This window comes from Nilaparvata lugens, chromosome X (assembly GCF_014356525.2).
Source record: "Nilaparvata lugens isolate BPH chromosome X, ASM1435652v1, whole genome shotgun sequence".
In the NCBI taxonomy this organism is placed as follows: Eukaryota; Metazoa; Arthropoda; class Insecta; order Hemiptera; family Delphacidae; genus Nilaparvata; species Nilaparvata lugens.
The window spans coordinates 2273693-2290898 of record NC_052518.1 but is presented as its reverse complement, the minus strand read 5'-3'; the positions used below and the strand labels follow the sequence as shown (position 1 = coordinate 2290898).

The following is a 17206-nucleotide window of genomic DNA, read 5'->3' as shown; positions in this document are numbered from 1 at the left end:
TTCAGTTTGTAAATGCTGCTTAATAGATTGCCCATTCTTCTCCGCAGTATATATTGATTGTAAATGCATAGTATTCAAGCATTACTTTTAAAACATGCTTATTCAACGTTTTTTAAACAATGATATATGTTATTTTGCAATACATAGTCATTATCTTCTAGATGTGGAGTATATTCAATTCAATTTATTTCACCAAAAACAGTACAAAGTTGTGACAATTGGAAAAAACAAAAATATTATTATTAAAATATTATTATTAACAACTGCCTCAATCTTATAAGATACTAGCCATCGGGCTTGCTTCGCTCGCCGTATCCGTCTAGCCAGGGGCTCCGCCCCCTGGACCCCTGACTGAAAAAGTGAGATCAGCGGACTCAATTCGCTCACCTGCATTTTTCATTTGAGCATGCTTCATTCCATCAGAAAGTCAAAGTACTGAGAAAGCGCAGAAAATCTGAGAAAAACGTTGGAAAAACGCTGATTTTGGGCGTATCTTTGATGAAATATTAAAGTCACCTCATCACTAAATTTATTGACCCTAGCGTAACCTCTGTACGCTTATTTTGGGCGTAATTTCAAATTCCTTCTAACACAACATCATTACACCCCAGCTGAGCTTCTGTAGTAAATTTGAACATTTTCTGTTCATTTGTTCTCGATAAAGCTGAGAAACGCTAAAAAAACGCTGGAAAAACGCAGATTTTGGGCGTATCTTTCGAAATTTTCCAAATCCGTTCTTAGTGCGCCGCTAAAGAGCCAACTGAACATAAACATACCTATCAAATTTGAACGTTTTTGGTCCTGTCAATTTTTAGTTCTGCGAGTGAGTGAGTCAGTCAGTCAGTCAGTCCGTCAGTGAGTGAGTGCCATTTCGCTTTTATATTATATATATGAGGGGAGATTGAAAAGTTTCCGCCCTAACATGGAGATGATAATTCTCGTTAACAGGGTCTGGAGTATCTATTATTTAGTCATGTTCCAATAGTTACCACCAAAATCATACATCAATTTTTGAAGCTAAGTGCCGTTTGTACAAAAGCCCGTTAAATTTTTATCGTGATTAGTTCCACGAGAGACAATCAGTGAAGCCGTCTTATCAAGAAGGCCTTCTCTGATTGGTTCTCGTGAGATTAATCACGGTTGAAACTTAACCGGCTTTTGTGCAACCGGGCCTAATTGTTTGAGTTAAGGTATCTTCACACTTAGGTACGCTACGCTGGAATACTCTTCGAGAGACGTAGCCGTGCTATCTCCCAGTATTGAAAGCTGCGCTGCACTGAAGAACGGGACAGACTCGTAGCTTGGATTTAACATTGGGAGATATGACGTATTTCAGCTTAGCGTAGATAAGTGTGAAGAGACCCTTCACAAACAGTTGTTTGGGTGAATCGATGACGAGTGTTGTTTGCTAAAATTAGACCAAAACTTGTTTGATTCCAACTCCGTATCAGACCATTTAGTACTCAGTTTACAGTGGTCAATAATACATCCAAAAATATAATCTATTGTAAAGTAAAGAAGGTGTAAAAACAAAGATTATTTGCGCCTAAACCCCGTCAATAAAATTTGGAATTGATCAAGTTTTTGGTTTGATGTGAAGGAACGGATCACAAGACATCGACTTACATCAAGGTCTATAAATACAGGTCATGACACAGTCCCGTGATGCATTGCAAAATCGACATTTTGTGTGGTCTTTATAGCCGTACATTTGAAATATTCCAATCTGCTCACAAATTTTCAAATTTATCAGCTGTTATCATTATGGATTGAACAACATGATGTGTTATTTTGTTATATTGTTCAAGGATTATTTATTGGCTTTGAATTGTAGAATAAATTCTTCCCACAGAATAATCTAATATTGAGATTCCAACTAGGAATTTAATTGTTGATTTTTAGATTGGGAACTTCAAACTCTTCTTGAGGTATGCCTTTTGTCCCAATGCCTTATGAATCATAACAAGTTACAAGAATAAGAACAATTTTTAATAATAAAAAAATGAATTATTGAACAATTTATCATTGAAATTCCATTACTAAAAAATCGAAAACCTGAACTTACATATTATCTGAACCAGAATATTGTTTTTAAAAAAGCATAATGCATGATTTGTTATTAGCAGATTGGAATATTTCAAATGTACCGCCATGAAGACCCCACAAAATGGCCGCTCCATAAGGAACACGAGTGTCATGACCTGTATTTATAGACCTTGACTTACATTATCCGACAATCACTGTACATAAACGACTGTAAACATGAATGAATAGAGATTGTATTCTAACAACTGTTACATAAATAATACGCGTCCGAAATATCTCAAATTCAAGTATCTAAAGAAAGTATGAATAAAACGATACTAAAAGTCAGATGAGTTTGTAACTTGAATTAAATGAACTTACATTATCATAAAGGCGATTGGGCAGGCGAAGCCCGCCTCCCATCCGGAGCGCGAAGCGCGGAGGCTGCTACTCCTCACTATTCAATCATAAAAGGTGATTGGGCTTGCGAAGCCCGCATCTCAGCCAGAGCGCGTAAATGACTGTAAACATGAATGAATAGAGATTGTATTCTAACAACTGTTACATAAATAATACGCGTCCGAAATATCTAATATTCAAGTATCTTAAAAAATATGAATTAAATTGATACATCATATATGAAAAAATATGATACTAAAAGTCTAATGAGTTTGTAACTTAAATTAAATAAACTTACATTATCCTACAACGATTGTTCATGAAAAACTGTAACATAAATAACGACTGTAACGTAGACAGTGACCTGTAATCAAACGACTGTATAACATGAATTATACGCATTAAAAATTGCTAGAATTCTAGTAACTATTAAAATATGAATGAAACGATACTCCAAGGCCCAGTTGCACAAAAGCCGGTTACATTTCAACCGTAATTAATTCCACGAGAACCAATCAGAGAAGGCTTTTTAAAGAGATATGGCTTCTCTGATTGATTCCCTTGGAATTAATCACGATTAAAACTTAACCGGCACCAGCTCTTGTTGGGTTTGGAGCTTAAATGACATAAACTTACATTATCCTACAACGATTTAGCATAAAAATCTGTAACATAATACGGTGACGATTGTAACGTGAACAGTGACTGTAATTAACCCTAAAGAGACACACTGGGGTGTTTCACACCCCGGGGATTTTTTTTCTGTTCTGCAGTTGACAATATCAAACTGATGGGAATTTATGCCCAGTCTAAATTGGGTTTGTAGTATTGTCAACTACTCTCCACCACTTCCAGTCATCAGTAATAGCATTCTACAAGGTCGTCACCAGCTCATCTTGTTCTTCGTTTGGGGTGTCTAACACCCCAGAGTGTCTTTTACATAGGACTTTTATCAAACACTTTTATTACAAAGATTTACTTGTATTGTCACTACGAATGTGGTATGGGATGATGGATCAGATTGGAATAAATGCTATGATTCTCTACAACTTGAGATTCAAAACAATAAAATGAAAAGACGTGAGTTTTTGATGAAGTTGTCATTGGCAACTTCAAACTTCAAACCGGATTAGGAGCTCCAACACTTGGGCGGAACATACGTACTTCTAAAATTAGTATAAATATTGATAAACAGTGCTTTACTTTTGATTTCTGTATGCACTTGGAACAAAAATGATTAAGAAATGATGAAGTATGGTCTAAGTATTTGTTTTTTTTTTCATATTTTGCAAAGAAAAATGCAAAATTAAATTGGGGTTTTACTGTTCAATACCCGAGTGTGTCTACTGTGTTAGCATAAAGTAAGTGTGTCTCTGTAGGGTTAAACGACTGTAGCATAAAATACACGCAATCAAAATGGCTAGAATTCTAGCAACTATAAAAAAATTTGCATTACGATACTCCGGATCCTGTTGAGTTTGAAACTGAAAAATAAATCTTACATAACATAAACTTACATATCTGACAGCGACTGTACATAAATAACGACTGTAACTCAAACAACTTTTCTGTAACATAAATAAATGACTGAAATTTCAGTGAGTAACTGTTAAAATATGATCAGAACGATAGTCCAGATCCGTTGGTCGGAAACTTTTCATTCTGTCCTCGTAGCTTTTTCAACCTTTCCTGACCACATAAAACGCTCAGACAGCAACAGATGAATCAATAATATGAAAATTATTAAAGTAGGGAACATTGTCTAGCTGTTCATCGATGAAAACTGTGAAATGGTTGCAAGTTGAAACTTACATCATTGAAGTTTGCACCAAACGATGAGCAGCCAGTTGCCCCTAGGCAGTTTTGTGGTGTGGGGCCCCCCACTATCAAGTCTCCCTCTAGTGAGGTCAACGTCATGATGGCAGTATCTGATCAACATTGGTGTTGTTATCCTTGTCTATCATTTAACAAAGTAGATGGCACTATCCTTCTTCACCTCTGTAACATTGCCATTTTGATAGATTTTTCAACAATGTAGAAATATAATCAATTAACAAAATAATATTCAATCTCAATTATGAAAATTCATTATCCTTGTCTATCATTCGACAAAGTACATGGCGCTATCCTTTTTCACCTCTGTAACATTGCCAGATCGTTTTTCAACAATGTAGGAATACAATCAATTAAACAAATAATATCCAATCTCAATTATGAAAATTCGTTAATTTATTATAAGACTATGAATTCATTATCATTTATAATCAGCTGTGAAGGACGTTAATCAACCATTATTTGACAACATTGCACTCATCTGTTTCAATTTCCATCGGACTATTTTCGTGCGGTTCACTGTAGTTGTTTGCATAAGTTATGAAGTCATAAAATTTTACTGAGTGTTATAATAACGTATCAAATATTCAGGATTTTTTGTCTCATCACCTGGTTGAGTTATTGAAAATTGAAATTGGAATTCGGCAGCATTGTAAACAGTTTTTCCAATTAAAATTTCCCTGTCTGTTTTATTGGAAATGTGTACTGATTCTATGTATTTTATGGCTTTCATGAAAGTTTATTAAAATATCTCATCCCGAAATAAAACGGTGTTTTTCACAAGCACTGTGCAGCGGTGAAATGGAAAGGCAATCAATGTATATTACAATTTTTACGATTATTATATTCGTGGTTATCAGTACAAAGCTGAATTTATCATTATTTATTCTATTCTACTCGATCATAGAAAAAATCAAAGGTATTCACCATCCAATATCACTCATTAGGTCTATCTTTTTTTCAACGAAGTAGTATATCAGTTTATTTGAAAAATTGATTTCTCATTAAAAGAGATTGGAGGTTCATAATCACTTTTGGAAAGCCTGTGTAATTAATATTTCTGAATAGAGGAAGATTGTATTTGAATAATTACAACAGATTCTCTCAGCTTGATATTTTTTGTTATAAGATTTATTGGAAACCCAGGAAAATTAGGTCTACAATAAATTGCTTGCTGAAAAATAATTGTAGAATTCTACGTTTGTGATGTAAAGGCCTACGTTCTTGATGAAGACTAGGGATGTCAATTCCGGAACTGATTTCCAATCCCGGTATTTCGGGATTATCCAATATCAATCCCGGGATCCCGGGACTGATTCCGGGATCGGTAAAAATCAGTTTCATACATTTTTAACCAATTGTTTCTACTCAATTAGGCTACATGTTCAGTAACGGTGTGTGGGGATGAAAAAGGGCTTATTATAGAGGGAGAGAATATTATTCAATTACATGTTCAGTAACAGTGTGTGGAGATGAGAAAGGGCTTATTATAGAGGGAGAGGATATTATTTAAATGGAAAAATACTTAGGAATAATATTAAAATCGAACATTTTATTTCTTTAAGTGTTTTCAAGATTAGGAGTAACTTTTTTAAAATCTGAACCACTACTATATGAATTAAATTTCGTAGAGCCAACTATATCTACTTCAACTAGATATTCTACTTATGATAGAGAAAGAGAAGAGAAGAGGAACAATTAGACAGAGAATGAATAGATGGTGCTTATTTATTTCTGATTTCTGAAGTCTTTTCAAAGTTTTGAGTGCATTTCAAGGAAATGATATCAGCACTATTGCAAATATTGCGCCGTCTAGACTGGTAATTGTGGTGCTGTGTAAACAGAAACAAACGTAGAGGCATAACAACCGATCAACAACCATTCTGCAGATGATGCGAATTCCATTTAGCCAGTACAGAGTACAGTAAATATAATGTATATACTGTACATTATATTGTGTAATGCAACTGTAGGCTGTGTCTGTAGAATAAATTAGTCAAACACTTGGAAAAATAAATCAGTTATGCAAAACTCATTTCCATTACCGTAAATGAATTCTATATTAAATTGTCTTTGGAAAAGTTCTATCATAGAGAAACAATAGCTTGAGTAGATATCCCATGGTATAGGGCGTTTATGTCGCAACTTTTATTGTTGTCTTGAGTCGATTACTTTCGATTATTGTCGATTTTTACTGTTTTGTTGGGGTAAGAGTGTATGAACGGCACAATATGAGAGACTACCAGCGTCACACACCTTTTTGGGAAAGAAATACATGGACTATCGGCTTGAGATAACAGTAAAAGTTGCGACATAAACGCCCTATACCATGGGATATCTATTCAAGCTATTGTTTCTCTATGGTTCTATTCACAATTTCAGGTTTTCTTATCCCGTAATTCCCGGGATTGTTAGGTATCAAAAATGGACCGGGATTTCGGGATTGACATCCCTAATGAAGACAGACGAGATCAAATGTTAAAATAACTTGGTTAGTAAAATGAGTAAAACCAATGGATAAAATGACTGTTTGGTTTGATTAAATGGCGAAGTTTGGACAGTAATGTCCACTCTAACACTTAACCCCGGATATTAGTTGCTTCAACAAACATTGATTATAACACACCAAAGGAAGCCTGCAGCCTACTCGATTTGTTTGGTACAACAGCTCAATGGCCAAACAGATAAATATAATGAATTATTGCATGAGCCTCCATTATAAACAGGAATCGGGCAGTCATGTCATTTCCAGCCATTAGGCGGATTGAGCTCAGTTATTCCAATGTGTTTATCCTCACAAACGGTTTTCCGTGTACAGTACAGATTGACTCTCCAAATTACCTTTGATCCTATCCATTTCAATGATTTTCGTAGCGTCCTATTTGGTTGAGCTCTTGCTGTGTGAGATTGCTTCCAACATTGATTAATATCCAGACTGGCTTGCTTATCTCGCCTTTGCCATCCCTGCTTCTATCAACGTATACCTTGGCTCATTATCTTTCTTATTTAGTGTGGACCCAAGAGAAATGCGACTTCCCCATTTAGAACAGCGTTTTCCCGGCTCAGCTGCAGCCAGCTAATTAAAAAAGTTATCTGGATAATGCCTTACCATGTTTTCAACAACTAACTGCTCTTATAAACCCTGAAAACGTTTTTCCTTGTGCTCTCACCATCTGTTATTTTTCACCCTACATGGAAATTTCGTTACCTAGGTAGCTTGTCAATTTAAAAATTGAACTTCCTCAATCAAGCACGTGTATTCCATGAAAATTAAGAATGAGGAAAGATTTCAAGTTGAAATATCCCACTCGAGTTTCATGAGAATTTCATATTGTTTCCCTCGCTAAGGGAAATTTTAAACAAAAGTGAACAATTTGTTTCCTGTGAATATTGTGACGTAATAACAACTAACAAGGTACCAAGCATAAGAAGCAGCGGAATGAATGAGAGGGAGCTTCATCTAAATAAAAAAAGAGCTCCTAAGGAGCTTCCAAGGAGGAAAGTTGTAATTTTCCGACGAATCACAAATAGACTTCTGACAGAATATTTTTCATTCATTCCATCACTTATTACTTGAACTCATTATTATTTCATTCACTGTTGAATTCTTCTATGTTATTATGAAGTTTTCATCTGTAGTTCAAGCTACAGTGAATTATTATTTCATTCACTGTTGAATTCTTCTATGTTATTATGAATTTTTCATCTGTTAAATTCAATAGTTCAAGCTTTCCCGTGAAAGAATTGTGAGATCTTCAATGAATGATCTCTCGTCATATTCTAAAATACATCATCATTCTTACCCACCTTACATTCACACTTTTCCCTCTTTGTTACACCTTACCTTCCTATTACTTGGGAATCCATGATTGGCAAGGTATTCCTCTCTTTTTGTGTAGTTGAGAAGTTGATATTGTGGTAATTATTCATATTGAATGGAAAAAACAATTGTTTTTTGACAATTTCTTAGTCTTTTTCATTCAATAATTCTCTCTCCTTTTCCTCAGCACATCATATCACTTCAGCGAGTCTATCTTATTCTTCATTGTGTAATATCTAAATTTACTCTAGTACATGGGTTTCCCATAGTTGAGTAGGTTAATTTCCGATAGAATTAAATTCCATATTTTTTCATAAACCTATTGTATTGTAGATATTTTGTACTTTTTTTGTTTTAATTGTTTGATTGTATTTTTCAAAGGGAATAAATTTATTTATTATTTGACACAAGCATTTAAGTCCACTTTTTAAAGAAATGAGATAATTTCACATCCGGATGTAGAATTTCGATATCTACACATTGGTAAAACCACTTTAGTTCTACTTCCATTATCACATCTTGATTTAGGTATTACAGATGAATTTTGGGAATCTATGTTTGGATATAAACACTTCACTGTACTTAGTTTGACAATGTGAAATGATGCTTGCTGTTTGGATGGTGTAAAGTATCATTGGTAAATTGATTAAGTCCAGTTATGTCATATTTTGTCATGGACCAAACAACTCAAGTTATAATTAAATCAGTAGTTTTTTTTTTCAAATTCGACTAAGTCATTGTCAATATAGTAGAACCGTTTCATAATTGAATAAAAACACAAATATGTTGTCAAATTCTACACAGACTCCTGAACAATAAAAATACAAACTAATATTAGACTATTATATTATTTTTATCTCTCAAAAATAATTCTTGTAATTTTCTAATTTTGTGGATGTTATATCACCATTCAAATTATCAGCCTATTGATGAACATTGTACTGGGAAATGAGTCAATGGCCCATATGAATGAAACCAGAGCAAATGCTCATTGAGCAAAACCTTATGCTCCATGCTTTTGCACATGAGCATTAGGTAGAAGCATAAGCATTTGCTCATTTCTATATGAATAAGCTTCACCTTATACTCTTACCTTATGCTCCTGAATTCTGGAGCAAATGCTCACGTATTTTAAAGATTTTTCATCAGCTGATTCGCCTTTGTGGCCTTACTTTGTTTTTATAGCTCACGTAAGCGCTAAATATGCAAGTTAGAAGACACCGCTTGTGTTTGCGTCGTCTGCTCTGTTTTCTATTTATGAATTGAGTTCTAGGCTAGTTGAGTTTTGGAATTTTGAAATAGGAAAAATGTCATCTCTATAATAATATTCAGCATATCTTATAATATCAATAGCCTTCTTATAATCGTCTACACTCTCATCTTTTTTAATGCCTATTTCCTATTCTGTGATGGTCATCTTTATATCGGATAGGTATCTTTTGTATTTATCCTTTTGCAGGAATAATGGTGATATATATCATGGTTGAATCTAAAAGAGTTTTATGGTTTTCAACTATTGGTTTTGATCGTGTCTGTTATAGTTTCCTCTTACACGAATTTTTACTGTGAGAAAAACGTGAAAAGCTGCTCCAGAGTGGACTCACCTTTTTTGAAGTATTTGCTTCAAAAGTTGAGCAAATGTTCTAGTTTATTCATACAATTTTGAGCAAAAGCTTTTACTTTTGAGCAAATGCTCAAACTATTTTTTTGATGAGCATGAGCAAAAGGTTTTGCTCACGTTCATTCATAGAAAATGAAGCAAATGCTCCATATTTTAGAAGTATAAGAAAATGCTCAACTTTATTCATATGAGGCAATGTTTTGTTGCAGTGGTTATGCAGTACTACGAGGTGAACATCTTGTACGGTAAGACTGTGTTGAGAGGTAACACCGCTGTACTGAAGTGCATTTTTCCCAATTTCATACGTGAATTCGTCCAGGTTACATCATGGATGCAGGATTCCTCCTTCAACATCTATCCATCATTGAAAGGAGGTAAGTTTTAATTTATTCATCCTCAAAATTTCAGCGATGCATGCTACCTGTTTTTAAAAGTGCGTACACACTCCAGCGACACGAACACGTGCATTCCACTTTTCATCAGCTGATGCTACGCTCATAATATCAGTTCCTTACTGTTTTTATATGTACAGATATAATCAGCTCTATAACTGTGAGGAAAAGAATTGGATAACAATCCCATATTCAGGCCTTGTATCTGATAAGATATGTTGGGAATTGAAAAAGAATGGATTTCATGTTGCTTTCAGGATCAAACCGATTTTTAATAGTCTATTTAACTGTAGTAAAGACAAAATTGATATTTGGGATAAAATTGAGGTGTACAAACTTGAATATGGTGATTGCAATGCTTGTTACGTGGGTCAGACAGGTGGAAATTTCAAAGGTAGGATTGAAGAACACATCAGAGATTGGAATAAAGGAAATAAAAAATCTAACTTTGCAGAACATTTGATAACAAATAATCACAAGCTTACTGAGGAGAATATTGGTTTCTGCATGTTAATAACAAAGGCAGATATTTGAATATACTAGAGGCTTTAGAGATAACAAGAGTATTCAAGGACAATTACCAGTATATTTTAAATGACCAGATTCATTTCAACCAATACAACACTACCAATCTAGTTTTATCATAACCTTGTCAGCATACATTAGTCAATAGTTTTACATATTTGTTTTATTATCTTTTACTTGTTTTCTTGTGTTTCATTTTGTCCTGCAAGTAAATTTTGTTATCATGGCGAGTCTGTTGCTTAAACCGCCATTTTGTGCCGTTTCTATTACATTCACCGTTAAGTGGGAGGAGATTGTCTAGCAGGGCCAATGGCAGGCGCTTATGTCCTTGACCAATAACGGTACTCACCCACTAGTATAAATTCTACTGCTCTTGTATTCAGTTTTAGTTTATCAGAGATTGACAATGGTGTAACAACCGAAACCAGACTTTCTACTTTTAATAACATTTGTGGTTTTTGACAATTTCTTAGTATTTCTATTTAAGTATAAAATATATATATCAGAAAATTATTGGATTGGGCCTTCTTCAATAAAAATCAGAGAAATAATAATTTTGAAACAAGGGTCAGAAAATGCTTTGGAGGTTTTGTTAAAGTGGAATGTTCCTATTTTAGAAGTAACTTTCAACTACAGCCCGTCACGCATGCTCTTGAGTGAATATGTTTTAAATAATTTATTGCAATAAATGTAATAAAAATTGTAGGGATGGGTTAGTTTACTGTTCGATGTTTTTCACTTATCGATGGTTTTACCTAGACATCGGTCATTCGGTGTTTTTCCCAACAAAAAGGAATTTTTCAATAAGGCTCTCTGTATTTTTATGTGAGACTGTTGGATACTCTTGAAGATTTACATAACTGTGACCCTTGTCAAGGTTAGATACCTATTTATAATTGAATAAGAGGTCGGATTTTTCGTTTCTTAGGAAGAAAGAGTTTTTCTTATTACAAGTGCTTTCCTCAACATACGTTTAATACCAATTATTAATCTAGCTCTGGAATAGAGGTCCTCCTATTGTATGGAGTGTAGATAGCCATAAAAACACCTCTATTCATTCTCATTTCCTAAATAAAACTATCAGGTATTGAATGATATTATGAGTAACAATGTTTGCTAATATTAGCTTAGGATGAAATCCCAAGACAGAATCTTCGAGGATATCTTGAAAGGTTTCTGACTCAACTATTATTGGATTTTCTTTTTTATATTCGATTAAATATCAATCTTCGTTGATAACGTAGAGTCTGATTACCTACAACTACAAACAATTTATTAACTTACAGTTTCGTTGCTGCCAATCGAAAATATTCCTTTATTGTAACTACTTTTTAAAAGCTCTGTCCCTTTCTTTTACATGTACATAAAAAAGGAAATTGATTTCACTATCTGAATTACTCTAAGGATATAATAGTCTTCCGTAAAATGTACGGCAACACGTCGATGTTCAAAACATCGATGTTTACTGTTCGATGTTTTCCACTTATCGATGTTCAGGAGAAAAAACATCGATGTTTTGTCATTCGATACCCATCCCTAAAAAATAGGCCCAGCTTCACAGTCAAAATTCCATCTCACATATCTTGTTCAATGCTCTCAAACTAGAATAATAGGCTGAATAGTGGAATTAAAATAAATTGATAGGGATTATGCGGTGCATAGAAAATTAGGGATACAAAGGCCATGCTAGAGCGGACAGCGTTCTGTAGTTTTTAGTAAGTTTTCAACACCTCATGATACGCATACTTAAGTTTCTTCTCTGAAAGCATTGCATCAACTGAGCCTGTATGTCAACTTGGCAAACGCTTTCCTTTCTCCCTTTATCTCTCTGCTTCGCACATCCTTTCAAGTTGTTGTTTTAATTACAAGTTGTTTTAACTCTACATTAAGAATCGATGCCATCTTCATGTATGCTTATCAACATTTAAACGAATTTTTCTGAAAAAATTGTTTAAGAAAATCGTATATGTATTGTTTGTTTATCTATCTATTGTTTCAACTAAAACAGGGTTCGGATATAAACATATACTCCATACACACAGGCTTATGAGCTACATGCGTTAGAAACATGCCATTTTCAACCCATTTAAATTAGTATGATTTGGTGCAGTGTACAGTCTTCAAATACATCAAGATGAAAATCAGAATATAACCTCTACTTCAATTCTGATTGCAGATTGTGATACGTCACATATATGACTGTTTCGAATTCAATTAAATCAACTATTGATCATAATATATATCATATAGAAGAAAACACTTATTGACATGGGCTACTTTTAAATTAATAAAACAAAATAAAAATCTTATAGCACCCTTTATTTTTAAAAATCTGATGTGGTACACTCACACAACTTTCCTTGCTCATTGAACTGTAAGCCTCATTCTTAGGCTAGAATAATTTAGGGGAGTTACATAATGACGATTGGCGGCAAAATATTTGCAACTACGATCAGACTACTTTATATGTGTACTATATATAATTTTTTCAGAGTACTTTATCCTTTGTGTAAATTGTGAAATTCGATGATTTTTTCAAAAGTCGTCGAAACAGCTATTCTACAGATGAAATATCTCGACTATGACTGTGTTCTTTTTATAAACTGCTCTACCTACCTACCTCATGCACGAGAAGGAAGTTACAAAGTCCATTTCTCAAGGATGGGGTGGACCCCCATTAGTTTCCCAGGATAAAGACTCATGCCAGTTGATAGAGCTGATAAATAACTATACAGGATATGAATTTGAAAAAAATCGGTCAAGTAATTTTTGAGAAAATCGTGAAAACATGGTTTTTTAGTAATTATCTGCCATTTTTCTCAAGAATATTACGGAGCTCCTGCAATTTTCACAAAAATGAGACTCATGTCGGTTGATAGGGCTTATGAATAGCTATTCATGTTTTTGGACTCAGGGGACCTTGAAATATATAGAAAACTTGAAATTATTGTACCTTAATTTTTTTTGGAAAGCAATACTTTCCTTACCTATGGTAATAGGGCAAGGAAAGTAAAAAACTTTAAAATAGTTGAACAACTAGTTTCGGTGATATATTACACCATCGTCAGGTTATAAAATAAAAAATATTTTTTCTGTTTTTGAACTAGTTGTTCAACTATCTTAAAGTTTTTTTTAAAATAAAGGGTGCTATAAGAATTTATTTTGTTTTATTCTTATAGAAGAACTATTTATGATATCTCTTTATTTCTCTTTCTCCCCCTATCATTTTCAAGATGTACTTATTGTATATAGAATAAATAAGTTGTCTAGATTGGAGAATGTTGAACGGTTTCAACGCTGGGTCGTATTGGTGTATTCCATGTCGTTTACATTGCTCCTATCTCTGCAACAGTTATCTTAGGCTATTATATTATGTTTCTCCGAAGCGAATTGAACCATTGATACTGATTTTAATCGATCTGTCATCTGCATTCGAGTTGACTTATTATTTGAAGGGCTGTGGAAGATAGGAATGATAGCCTTTGTAGCTGGATATCGATATTGACTGTGAACCATAGTCGATTATCTAACGTTAATGGGATGTAGTTCATACATTATCTGAATATCTATAGAGGCCTATATCAAAGCTGTAGTCTTTCCTCATTGGAATTTGCATAAAATCAGAACAGTTATTGAGAGAAGGAACAAAATTAACTTAAAACTGTCCAAAATTATCTTAAACTATCTCAAACTATCTCATTGGAATCAGCATAAAATCAGAACAATGATTGAGATAGAAGGAACAAATCTAACTCAAATCTGTCAAAAATTATATTTTGAATTTAGACCTATAGGTATTGAAGATCTATAGATCATGATTCATTCTTATCCATTGTCTTGTTAATTCAAGATACACAATGGAGAGGAGAGGATCAACAGGCACAGCCCAAAACTGTTCCTATACCAAATTTTGTATCAAATACTAGTCTAGAAAGAAGGTTATGTTTTTCCACTTTATAAAATGTGTGCCCAATCTACAAAGCAATCAAAAAATTTTGGGCAAATTGAACAACAAAATTACTTTCTCTAAAATCTTGAAATTGTAAAATATTGAGAAATTTTAATCCGAAAATTGAAAACCACCTTCTTCACTAGAAGCACACACAGCTGATACATTGAGATACCAATTCTTATAGAAAAATTTAGTCCAAATATATAAACACTCTAAATTTGGAAACTGTGTTAATTAATGTTGAAAACTCAAGTACATATCAAGAATTTAACATATTGATTGATTCATACAAGTGCAATGATAGGAAGAGAAAAAATAAGTTAACCTTGTGCTATTCCTCTCCCAAATTTAGATAACACATAGTCCGAAATAGGATAAGTCTTGTAGTTGTTCACTTCACAAAGTTTTCAGTTCTTAATTATCTCCACAAAGTAGATTTTAGAATGTAGATGCTTCATATACAGAGTGATTCATATGTATGGGAACCATTCAATAGATTGGAAACTGATGTAGATAATATAATACTGTAACTTCCAGGATAAGTTATTGGTCAAATACTCTACCTTTTGACGTACAACTTAATTTCAACCCCTCATAAGGTGGTGACTTGGGGGTTGTGAGTCGAATATTTTAAATGTAAACACCCATTGTGTGGTACAACATTTCAAAGGCCTTTCTGAAGAAAGAAAGCTGACATCAATAAAAATGTTCCATGATACTTTTATCAAAAATGGCATTTGATTTGAAGTTTTAGTTTTTAAAGAAATAATTGATAAAGTTCAATCAGCCGCTATTTTAGATAAAAGTATCATAGAACATTTTTATTGATGTCATCTTTATCTTTTTGAAGAGGCCTTTAAAATGATTCATCACACAATGGCTGCCTACGTTCAAAATATTTGAGTTACAACCCATCATTTCCTTAAAAACTAAAATTTCAATCAGCCGCCATTTTGGATAAAAGTATCATAGAACATTTTCATCGATATCATATTTCTTTCTTTAAAAAGGCCTTTAAAATGATTCACGACACAATGGATGTTCACATTTAGAATATTCGAGTTATAACCCCTAAGTCACCCCCTTATGAGGGGTTGAAATTCAGTTGTGCGTCAAAAGGTGGAGTATTTGACCAATAACTTATCCTGAAAGTTACAGTATTATATCTACAACAGTCACCAATTTATTAAAGGGTTCCCATACATATGACCATAGAGAAACTATAGCTTGAGTAGATATCCCATGGTATAGGGCGTTTATGTCGCAACTTTTACTGTTATCTCAAGCCGATAGTCCACGTATTTCTTTCCCAAAAAGGTGTGTGACGCTGGTAGTCTCTCATATTGTGCCGTTCATACATTCTCACCCCAACAAAACAGTAAAAATCTACAATAATCGATAGTAATCGACTTGAGATAACAATAAAAGTTGCAACATAAACGCACTATACCATGGGATATCTACTTACGTTATTGTTTCTCTATGAAATGACACTCTGTTATTATCATGTGATTTACATATTGAGAATTCATCAGATTGAAAATGCTTTATGTGTTTGATTATTGATATTAAACTATGTTGATGATGATTTTAAAACCTTGAAATCTCCCTATAGTGTCTAGTTATATCCTCCACGACACATGAAATGAGATGAAATAAGTAACATCACCATTTGAGATGATTCAAACGGAAATGTTAAGATACGAAGATATGATTTATCCCCACTAAAAATGAGAGGGAAACTGGGACGTCCTATTTAGGGACTTGGATTATTGGGAAAGGGGTGATTGACTTGGGGGGGGGGGGGTTGGTGGGGCAGAAGGGGAGACCCGCATGCTGGCTGCTTCAATTTTCATTTTCCATGATATTGCTCCAGCAATTTTAAATTCGCCATGCTACACTGCAACGTCGCAAATCGTCTAAGATTAAATATACGATTTCGATAACATTCTAGCCAATAAAACGAGAATGCTGTGAAATCACATGGACAGACTAGCTAAGGCGAAATTGAAAATATTGGAAACTTTTCACCGAGAGACAAAACAGGTTTGCAGGTTTTTGATGATGTGTAAATCATTTTTCGCCACACTGCACAGAAAGCAGCTGTTTTCCAGTCCCTACGTAGATCTGAAAGACATTGTTTGCAGACGACTCTCGTCTGACGTCAGAACAGGTTTCTTCCCGGCCTAGGTCGGAAAGAGTACCCTTTCCAGCCGCTAACATGGAACTAAGAAAGGTGATCAAAAACAGCTGATCAAAAAACTTTTCATTATTCAATAATTAAAACATTTATAGTAATATCATTCTATAGTCATTTGAAAGAATAAAAAAGTATAAACTCAACCTCCCACATAATTGAACATCATATTTTAGGTTATTTAGACAAATCATAGTAAAAATAAAAATACTTGGACAGTTTCCTGATATTCAGATTACCTCAGATTTGCTAGAGCTATCTATCACCTTCCACTTCTGCTTTCGGAAGTGCTTAGTAAACAACTATTCTCATATATATATTGTTTATTTTTGTGTGTGGCGAGAAATAGCGTTCGCACCACGGGCTAAAATAAAATGTTTTTCCGGCTCTCAATCTTTTCTAGTCCTCGGCCTACGGCCTCGGACTTGAAAAACGATTTCGA

General features: G+C 33.9%; 1 protein-coding gene across 1 annotated transcript in view; it reads left to right on the top strand.

The window, feature by feature from the left end:
• The window catches only part of LOC111050816 (Down syndrome cell adhesion molecule-like protein Dscam2), a gene marked incomplete in the record, with an annotated part of 322193 nt that overhangs the window by 133505 nt on the left and 171482 nt on the right, over positions 1 to 17206 (top strand). Inside the window, 1 exon segment of the mRNA XM_039442229.1 lies at positions 9908 to 10072. Coding sequence (XP_039298163.1) covers positions 9908 to 10072 — 165 coding nt within the window.